This window comes from Festucalex cinctus, chromosome 7 (genome assembly GCF_051991245.1).
Source record: "Festucalex cinctus isolate MCC-2025b chromosome 7, RoL_Fcin_1.0, whole genome shotgun sequence".
Classification (NCBI taxonomy): domain Eukaryota; kingdom Metazoa; phylum Chordata; class Actinopteri; order Syngnathiformes; family Syngnathidae; genus Festucalex; species Festucalex cinctus.
The window spans coordinates 2,672,726-2,683,860 of NC_135417.1; the positions used below are offsets into that span (position 1 = coordinate 2,672,726).

General features: G+C 38.8%; 1 protein-coding gene across 2 annotated transcripts; it reads right to left on the reverse strand.

The window, feature by feature from the left end:
* Positions 1–2,011: 2,011 nt before the first annotated feature.
* On the reverse strand, positions 2,012–9,929 carry flad1 (flavin adenine dinucleotide synthetase 1). 2 transcript variants are annotated; one of them, XM_077527743.1, is made up of 11 exons: positions 9,578–9,929; positions 8,962–9,056; positions 8,428–8,572; positions 7,805–8,182; positions 7,570–7,683; positions 5,952–6,219; positions 3,990–4,137; positions 3,711–3,809; positions 3,107–3,296; positions 2,400–2,473; positions 2,012–2,309 (listed from the first exon to the last, which is right to left on the reverse strand). In XM_077527743.1, exons 2-11 carry the CDS (start codon positions 8,967–8,969, stop codon positions 2,174–2,176), a joined length of 1,560 nt encoding a protein of 519 aa, XP_077383869.1. In that variant the 5' UTR covers positions 8,970–9,056; positions 9,578–9,929; the 3' UTR covers positions 2,012–2,173. The 2 variants fall into 2 exon arrangements, with proteins under 2 accessions (XP_077383869.1, XP_077383870.1); XM_077527744.1 differs by lacking the exon at positions 9,578–9,929 and adding an exon at positions 9,298–9,538.
* Positions 9,930–11,135: the final 1,206 nt, after the last annotated feature.

Below are 11,135 nucleotides of genomic sequence, written 5' to 3' on the forward strand. Positions count from 1 at the left end.
AATAAAAAGAAAATAAATGACAAAAGACAACCAACTGTTATTCATGCGTAATGTTGAATGGAAAATTAATCATTTTATGGGGTGAACATTGGGGATGTTATTTTTGTGATGAACAGGCCTACAAGGCCTTACAAGTTAAAGTATATTTGAATACTTGCTTATACTGAGTACTGATACTTGATACTGCCTTTAAGTCTTGCAATTTTGTTGTAAACGTGTTTTATTTTAATCAGATATACAAAGTCACAAACTTTTGAGGAAGGAGTACGTTTCACTCAAAATACAACACCCCAGAATTACAGTACAGTATGCACTCCTGTTGTGCACACTTTGACCTCCAGGGGACAGTGTGGCGTACATTTAGTTTGAATATTCATTATTTAAATATATATAGGCCTAGGTTGTGGAGATGATCGTTTTGGGTAGGACTACAGTAGTGGGACTTGAAGGGGGGTTGGGGTCCGATCCGCCCCTCGCCCCCTTTCCTATTCGTAACCATGACCGTTATCGATCCCGTCATGCGACAGAGAGTGTCGATGCGCCTGGATTCAATCATGTCTAGAGAGAGACAAGCCAATTTATTGTCATCGGCGTTGCTAAATAGAAAACGTGAGGACAACGCGCCCGTGAGGACCGCCAAGTGAATTACAAGTCAGCGGACGTCAGTTTAGTGCGTGTACTTTACACACAACATAGCCTATGTGTGTGCGTGGTAGTAAACTCGATACAGAGCAGCAACACGATAGCAAAATTGATGTTTAGAAATGATTTTGTTCTCATTTTCTAAAATACTGCTTCTTTCTTGTTTTGTTTTGTTTTAGTTATTTAGCGTTGACATTACTGTCTTCACTTCCTGATATGCTTGTAGGCGTGGTTTACCAGCTTTTTAAATTCGTCCATTGGGTGTTTAAGGTTAAGGCGCATTAATTTTACCTAGCAACAGGTGAGATAACCAAACGAAGTTGCTCGGAGACGCAGACAAACTGATTTATATCAGATTTTCAAAAAATATGCTTTGGAAAAAAAAATTAAATTAAATTAAACAGGGACGAGTGAGCAAGTCTGCCTCACAGTTCTTAAATTTGAAAAAAAAAAAAAAAAAAAAAAAAACGAGTTGAGTTTTGAAGTGATATAATGTCATTTATTTAATTCAGTGAGAAGCCTGAACTAGCTGGAGAGGGGGGGCGGGGTTGTTGGATTTTTATTTATTTTTCTTCCCACACCGAGTTGTAATAATCTAACTGGGAGAAAATTAGAACATGGATCAATTTTCACAGTCAGGTACTTAAGCTTCTTCACTCATTGCCAAAATTTGCATGTTAGGTTCACAGAAAAATGTTATCATTTTATATATGGATGGATGTTAGTGGTGTTTTATAAATTATAAATGTGGTATTTAAATACTAGGACCGCAGCTCACCGGGTATGTAGACTACTAAAAGGAGACCTATCATGATAACAGACCTTTTCATTGCTCATATAGAAATACTCGTTCAAGCTTGAAGTGTCTGGCCACCCATCAAAAGAAATTCCCATATTCAGTTTTTGAAGATGTGTTAGTGAGTGATCTGTTCTGCACTGTGTATTTTAACAGTGGGGCCAGTTTACATAATAACTGCTACCCAGATTAGCTAAATTAGCCAGTAGCAGCTTTTGCACAACATGCACCAGTCATTTGCAGTCTGGATGGTGAGTGGTGAACATCTGCACCGGATGGAGTACACAATCTCTAAAAGCTGCCAATAACGCTGCAACGAACTGCTAGATTTGGTGATGGTCACTTATAATAAAAAAAAAAAAAAAAAAAGTTTGATCACTTAAATGCTGCACAGCCTCTAAAAAGCATATTTGCACATTAGCCATGGAATATGTATGATATGCTGTGATGGCTAATCCGTGTTCGTGAGGGAACGTCGCTTTGGCTCCTTATTGGATTGAATAGCGTGCTAGCGTAATCAATTCACACTCACGCTAAATCAATTGCAGTTTCAAAAAGTCACGTGACCATAGATAAAGACAACTTGATGTTTTATTCAGCAGCACAAAAAGCTTATGGATCAATAACAGACATTTGTTTTCGCAAACAGTCGTCTTCTATGGCTATTTCAGATATCAAAAGTTAAAAAAACAAAACAAAAAAAACCAATCATGCTTGTGAACAGACAAGGAAGCCTCAAACACGTGAATTCCGCTCTTCTTCTTCGTTTTCTAGGAGGTACGCTGGCTGATAGCGCTTCACCCCCCTGCCATCGACCACCTGCAACGCCGCGTTTCGAAACGTATTGTCCATGCTGCCCAGTGACGTGTACCTGCACCGTCGTGGTGGACAAAAATAAAGATGTGAATTTAAATGGAGGAAACTGTGGATACACAAAACGACTTGGTGAGTGTCTTCTTACCCTTTATCATAAAGGATGCAGTAGGGAACGTATAACGTCCTCAAGAAGGACCAAATGTCATGATAGGTCCAGTCCTGTGTTGAATTAGGTCACATTTAAATGGATTAGAATCAGAGGTAGCAAATCCAGGTCCAGAAAGTAAAAACCCTGCCACAGTTTGGCTTTAGCCCCTGGTGCTAGCTAGCTAGCTCCCTAGCTAGCTCCCATGATGCTCCTTTACCTGCTAGGGAGCTAGCTGGCTAGTATCAATGGCTAAAGCCAAACTGTGGCAGGGGTTTTACTTTCTGGACCTGGACTGATGAAAACAAAATCCGCACTGACAATTGTAATAGTAAAATGTGCTATACGGTATTTTTATCCAAAGAAAGACAACACAAATGCAGAGATGGGAAAACCAGGTAAAGAAAGTAAAAATCCTGCCAGAGTTTGACTTAGCCAGATGTGCTAGCTAGCTAGGTAGCTAGCTTCCACGATGCTCGTTTGCCTGCTAGGGCGCTGGCTAGCTAGCATCAATGGCTAAAGCCAAACTGTGACAAAGTTTTTACTTTCTGGACATGGACTGATGAAAATAAAAATCCACACTGACAATTTTAAGAGTAAAACGTGCCATGCAGTATTTTCATCCAAAGAAAGGCAACAAACGTGGCGCTACGTCATGCTTTTCATCGGATGCAGCGATGCCATTCAAATGCATTTGTGTTGCTGACCAATAAAGGGTTGACTCTCATATAAGGCGGCCAGTCGGGGTCAGTGGGACACATGGGGGTTAGCGTGTGAGAGTAAGGGTCGCTCCTCCTGGTGCCCATCAAGACGGCTTTCAGCTCGGGCCTCCGTTCCTGCACCTCGCTCAGCGCCTGCCGAATACTGCCCTCCACAGAGAACAGATCCAAGTCGTATCTGAGGAAGGAGCGTTGCCAGATAGTGAGACACAGAAGATAATCAGTCTTCTTTTATGAAGGACTACAGAAATAAGCGAACAATTACTATTGATAAGCTGATTAATTTTGCAGCTCTAGTCTGGAGCCTATCCCAGATGATTTTGGGGTCAGGATAGGACTGGTAGACATTAGTTAATCCACCATTCACAAACTAGTTCATTACACCAGTCATAACCTCTAAACGTCATATTTCGCTGCCATCATAAACCGAAGACCCGCTCCATACAGGTAATCAAGGTCTGAACCAAATATAATTGATGTCAATGGGAAATGTTTGGGGTAGAGCGACATTGTAGATTGTGGTCGACCTCACCACTGTATTCACTTTGAATGCAGCATACGTAAGCACTTTAGAGTAGATTGATGACTTCACCTTTTTATAGTATCCTGAAGGAAGCGCTCCATTTCTGAGAATGGCGACACAATGCGAATGTAAAGAGCTTTCACCTTGTCTTTACTGTCCGGGTAGCGCCTGAAAGCAGAAATAGGACATAAAAACAAATAAATAACAGTAATAACGAGACACAGACTCCTTATCGCTACCTCCCCGAATGTGGCCAGTGTCATGTTTTCCTTTTGGAATCCTCATTTCATCTTATGTCTCAGATCATTTGTCTTGTCTACAGCTCAGTGTTGGCGTCTCCCTTTTTACCGCTTCAGCGCAGCGTAGTAGAGATGCAACAGCGCTGTGCAGTCCTTGCCGCCGTTAAAGCCGACGCAGACTTCCCCCGTGGAATACTGATCCAGCGCCGCCTCAATTGTTTTCAGCGCAGACGCAACTTTCTTGCCCAGCGGTGTGCCTGCGGGAAACGATACCCGCTGTGAGAGATTATTCAACAATGTCGGCGCGTTTTGTACTCCCAATATTCACGCTATCACGCTTCAATCATAACAGAGGTTTTCATTTACTTTGACAGATTTGAATCCTTTGTCATCAGGCCAGGCATCAGTCCCAGTCCAAGTGAGATTTTACCACCATTGGGCGAGTTACATATATTTACAAAAGAAACTGTAGAATAGTTTGGAATCATTGACTTTAATTTGTAAAATTCCATGTCACCAAATTTATAGGGGAAGTCACACAAAAATGGTATTTACAATAATATGTTGCATGTGGCCCTACTAGTCTTAACATGACATTGTGTACTATGAGATCAACGGTAAAATCCACCGCTTTTTACCCATCTCAGGAAGGGGCCATTTTGTCAAATGCTGTTGACGGAAAATGACATCACAGTTGACCTATCATGGCTCAGCTTCACAAAACAGTGAGCCGTGATACCTGCACCCTGAGCAACTGTGATGTCATTTTCAGTCGACAGCAAGTGGCAAAATGGCCGCCCCACTGAGATGGGTTAACTCATATTCCACAACTTTAGACTAGTGGGGCTGCATAGAACATGTTATTGTAAAGAAACTTAATGAGTTGAATTCCCCTATAAAGTATAAAATAAAATAAAAAATCATAATATAAACTATCAATAATACAACTAGTGTGATTAATAACAGTGAAATATTGCACACACAAAAAAAGCCGTAAACTGCTGTTTAATATGGCATGTGGAAATGCTGTTATAATAATAATTAGGTATTGCCGAGCACTAATACCAAGTATTGGTCCAATACCTTGTCTTATTTCATGGTACTCGCTCTCTTGTGGCCATTTTACAATCGGGAACAAAAGGCATGCCAATTTCTTTTAGTATATGTAAAGAAAAAAACTAATTGAAAATTGCCATTAATTTCATGCAATTTTTTGTAAAAATGATATATTGGAATTTATAGGTCATTCTTTAAAATTATCAGTCATTGTTTTTGGGGAAATTTTATGTATCAAAGGTACGGTAGGCTACTAGTGGTGTTGGTATCGGTGACTACTCAAGAATGTAATACTCATATTGGTATCAGTCTTACATTCCTAATATTAATGTGTACATTAAACTAATGTAAAATTTAAAACTACAAATACACTTGCGATAATTTGAACTGTAACACAACAAATAAGGAAAATCTGATTATACTATAAAAGTGTCAAAATCGAAGAAGGAATTTTGATTAAAGGGATGTTTGACTCATTGAGCTATTTTCAGCAGTAAAAAGTTAATATTTTGTCTATAATTAATGTGGTAACATTATTTTTCATGTTCAATTAATACCTTTAAAAAGTCATTTTTCTAGTTGCTGTCAACTAATGATGACATCACCCGCGCTGAGGAAGTAGGTAACGGCCAATCATGGCTCAGTTTACTCACCAAACCCAGAAAACAGGTGATGTCATCATCAGTCGACAGCAAGTGAAAAAAATACTTCTTAAAAGGTATTGTACGTGAAAAATAATGAAATTATCAAATTCATTCTGGACAAAATATTAACCTTTCACTGCTGAAAATTGTTCAATGAGTCAAGTATCGCTTTAACTATTAAAAGGAGAAAAAAAATGCTGCAACAAATAATAACGGGTGTCGTCATATGCAGAGCTCCCTATAATTACAACCTGTGCATTAATGTAATGCTGTTGTATTTGTCGGTCCTTCAAATATGACATTTTTGTGAATCTGGACCATGGCGCAAAAAAAAAAAAAAAGTTTGTGACCCGTTGCTTTATTCCTCTTACCGTTATTGGCTAACATGTACACCTCAGCCGTGGCGATGGACACCGGGTCCTTCACTAACGGCACCACGCTTCCCTTGGGCAGCTCGTCGATCAGCTGCGCCCGAGCTTTGTCCACCTCCTCCTGGCTGTCCGAGTCCAGGACCAGCCTGACTCGGTGGTAGTTGCTCAGCCAGTCGGGATAGGAGCCGAGGGCCACCTTGCGGCCCCAGGTGGTTTGCAGTTTGGTGAGCACGGGGGCGATCCCGGTCTCATCCTCAGCCACAAACACCTCCAAACAATTCAGTCAATGATTAGAATTGATGTGACAAATATTATTACATTAAGCCGATATTAAAACTCATTCACTGCCTTTGACAAGTATTCTTGTCAATTATATTTTTGGAACGGGGATGTGATGGGGGAGAATCGGATTATGCTCCATTGTAAATGTCAAACTTGGAAACAACTGTACTGATGCACAACCACCAGTAGATGACATCATTGGCCCATTTTATCCGCAATAAACACAGTTTGAGAGTCCATTAGAGTAATGGCTGCATTTTGTGTAACCTACATTTTTCTACTGTCAATTATAAAAGAACGGGACATGGCAAAAAAGAGGGAGTCTATTCTATCATTTGGTAGATTCGGTTTATATATAATTATTGAACATAATATTGTGTGGGTGTTGAAAATTTTGAAATTTTCTAAAATGGCTGGCAGTGAATGAGTTAAGGCTGCTCGATTATGGCAAAAAATAATAATCACAATTATTTTTGCCAATACTTTAAGTCACGATTATTCAAACGATAATGTATTTATTTATTTATTTATTTGTACAAAACAAAATGTTAAAATATTAAGACCAATTGAAGGAAGAAAAAAAAGAGAAACACTAGTTATTTAAATTCCTTTCGGGCCAAACAGAATTAATAATAAGATTTATTTGTTTATCTATCTATCTATCTATCTATTTATTCATTTATTTGTTATTATTTTTTGGTACAAAACAAGAAAATATTTAAACGTAAAAAAAAAAAAAAAAAAAAATTAATACAAATAAAATTATTTGAAACATTATTATGCAAGTTCCTTTTGGATGGAAAAAAATATTTTAAAAAGGTGCAAATACATAAATTTAAAGTGAATTTTCAGCAGTAAAAAGTTAATATTTTGTCTATAATGTGCTAACTTCATTGTTTTTCATGTACAATTAATACCTTTAAAAAGTAATTTTTCTACTTGCTGTCGACTGATGATGACACCACCTGTACTGAGGACTGTGGAAGTAGGATAATGGCCAATCGTGGCTCACCTGTTTTCTGGGTTTAGTCAGTAAACTGAGCCATGACTGGTCGTTACCTACTTCCTCAGCACAGGTGATGTCATCATCAGTCGACAGCAAGTTGGGAAATTACTTTTTGAAGGTGATAATTGTACATGAAAAATAATAAAGTTACCACATTATAGATAAAATATTTACTTTTTACAGCTGAAAATGGCTCAATGAATCAAGCATCCCTTTAAACAAATCAGAAATGAGTAATTGAGTATTTGTAATTGTGACGTGTAATAATTGAAATTGTAATTGAATTTCGATTAATTGCACAGCCCTAACAGATATGATCGTTCGTCTTACCTCACGAGTGTGAAAAGTAGTTCCTGAACTAGCAAAAAGATGTTCCAACCCATTAAAGGCTCTCTCCATTAGAGATGGTATTCCTGGGAAGATGTACACATTACGCACGCTCACCTGGAAAAAAAACATACCAAAGCATAATGGTTTTAGCTAGCTGTAATAAAAACAAAACAAAAAAACAACCAAGGTGATTTACAGATTTAGAAAGCATCTAATTGTCTCTAAGCTCACCCACCAGAGGATAGCGAAGGGGTTTTCCCGTCTGCGCGTCCGTTCCAAAGTTGAGTTTGGCCGATCTGGGCACCATGGCCAACTTCATGGCCGGGCTGCTTTTGTCCACCACCCCGAAGAACTCCTCCACCAGCCGCGAGAGTTCCGGGTGCGGGTAGACCTCCTCCTGGAAGGCCATGGCGACGCTCTCAAAGGTGACGTCGTCGTGGGTGGGCCCGATGCCGCCCGAGGTGATGAGGTGGGTGTGCTGAGAAGAAAGGAGTGCCACTTCTTTGGCGATGACCTCATGGACGTCTGGGATGACCGTTATACGCTGCACGGACACGCCGAGCTTTCGCAACGCTCGTGTAAGAAAGGCGCTGTTGGTGTCCACTGTGTGGCCCTGACGGACACAAGATGAAAGGTGGATGTCACACATCACGACTTACATGGTGACTTCAGGGTCTTGCTGGATCAAATGCAATCATTCCGGGGGGGGGACGCGACATTGGAATATCAAAGACTTGTCACTTTTATGTCATGTAAAAAGACTTAATGGGGAATTATTTAGAAGAATCCAGTGATGTTCAATTTTCTGACATGTCATGCATTGAAGTTTTGGTTAAATTCTAAATTCTCCAACCTCACCTTGAGGATCTCATCCCCGATGATGAGGATGGCCGCAGTCGGAGCCTCCCCACTGACCGCCGTGGTGGACATCGCTACTTTGCCCAGCTGAGCCGCCAGTCTCCTCACGCGCACCTCCGCTCGACTCAGCTTCAAAAAACCCGGGCTACGAGACACAACAGGAATATGTCATTGACAACATTTATCCAGTACACAAACGTGATATCATGAGATTCAATAGGAAAGCTATGCCTCAACTAATGTGTTTATTATTGTGGTACACGTTTCTAATATTTTGGCAATATTAGGAAATATTTTCCAAAAAGATATCTTCGCAACCTTATTTAGCATCTCCCTGATTCACATGGCTTCTTCTGGGACACACGAGGGTCAAATTATTAGAAACACCTCATTTATGATGCATTCGCTGCAGTTAGCGCAATTCAAATGGAATATTTTGTATGCAGCTCATGTATGGGATCTCATTTGATTAGTGCTGGAGTACCTAACGCTCAGGCCAGTGAGTGTATGTACTGCAGGGAATTTGAATCTTACATCAACATGAAGAATCCATCGGGACTCGGAGTATTTTAAATTAATACACAGCTCATCCCTCCTTGCGTTTCCTAACAGCTCCTACCAGGAAGAACCTTGGAAGAGATACATGGAGGGAAATATTAGAAGATTGTGCCATACTTATGATCAGGAATCAGATAAATCTCCTTGGTCTCATACAGTTGTAATTTTTACACAATTTAGTATTTTAACGAAATAATAATACTGTAGTTAAACCATATATTACGTTCAAAATTAATAATGATCACCCTAGTAACGCTTTATAGCACATTATGGTCACTACATGATAGAGAAATGCCTTTCAATTGCGTTTACCTTAAATGAAAGACAGAGAACACTTCGATTGACACTTTAACTTGACTTTCTAGACGAACATTAACTAAAGAGATGACTTAGCATGATATAATCTGTCTCCTTGCTCCTAGTTACATGATGACCCTGAGGTAGCATGTTAGCAAAGACCGCCTAGCTGCCAAAACGTCATTCTGTTTCGCTCGAAGCGCTTTATTCTCTCCCTTTGCTCACGAGTAATAAAATCAAGTGCAATGTGTATTTATAGTTACCAAAGACACTGGCTAAATGTAAAAGAACTTACTGGTGTTGCATGTGTTCCTCCTCGAGACAGCTGCGGTAACATGTCATTCAAAGGACGTTGCAGTTCTCGTCCAATCATCAATCCGAATTGTGTTAGTTTTGGCATGGGAGCCAATCAAATTTAAGAAGGCGGGTTTTAGCGGTGAAGATGCGGAAGTAAACAGAACGAGCCTCCTGTCATCCGTTCTTGAGGACCGTGGAAGCAATGTCTTCTTAATTATTCTATTTATATAAGCCGAGTGCCAACTACTTGCAACAGTTTGACTTTTGACTAAATATTTCGTTTGATCATCTCGAGTCATGACAGACTGGTACCTATGTGCTTAACAATCGCGACTTCTGCATTAGTGTCTCAAGAGTACCCACGTATGCACGGCGCCTTTGGTCGGAGGCGGTACTACACACATTTTCATCAATATGATGAATATTCATTGTTCATGCCTGGAGTTATTTCACTTGCCTGTGGGTGGCGCAATGCAAAACGTGCAAAAGCGACGTACAGCTGTAATGTAAAACTGGATGTAAACGTCTGAATTTAACATACAACATAAGGCTACATGAAATTAAATTAAGTCTTACTTAATTACTATCACTATTACTAGCATACGCATTTTTTGTAAATTTAAAAATAAAAAATCAGAAGAATAAAAAGCAAGTGCATTAACAGATTTTTCTTATTAAACAATCAAACAAAAATGAGAACATTAGTTTTTCTGTTTTCAAATTAAAATATATTAAATTTTATTCATGGTGCAAATTTTAATGACAAAACCATTTATTAACGAAGCATTTGAATTTAAACTTAAAAGGGAAAACAATAATTATAATGTAAATTGAGATATTAAAATAAACATTTGCAGGAAAAATGAAAATAGTTATATTATGGATTTAAATTAACATCAATAAAGTAAAACAAATAATAATAATTTAAAAAAGAATCTCATTATATAAATGTGATGTTTACCTACTGTGCAAATTTCATTTATATAGCATGATAAATATACATTAATCAAATATTTTTTATATAAACTTTTAAGCCATTGACCACTTTTGCTGTTACTAACCAACATTTTCATTCAAAGTCAAAATGTACATATCGTATTAAATTAACTTATCTATTAAAAATGCAAAAATATATATTTGTAATAATGTTATTTATTTATTTACAAAAAAATACAACGTATATTTTAATGTGAAACAAAGAGATTCTCAAAGGTTGGACACTTATACGCTATGATATCGGTGCTGTGAACGTGTTTTCATGAAATGAATATGATAAAAATGTCACTATCCACAGCTACTTTGAAAATCAAGATGAATCATGACGATATAAGCAGATGTGGCCAGGCAGCGGTTTAAATTAAATGGAAACTTTCCATTTATTAAAATTTTCCGCATTGTGCAACTCTTTTAGCATGTTCGCGTCATCTTTTCAATGAACCGCGCGATGGGATTTCTGCTATTACGCAACCTGTCCGTTCGGCCAGGTGCACGCTGCGCACGCGCACACGCACTCGCGCGCTAATGACGTCAGGTTCTTGTTCGCGGAAGTCGTGCCC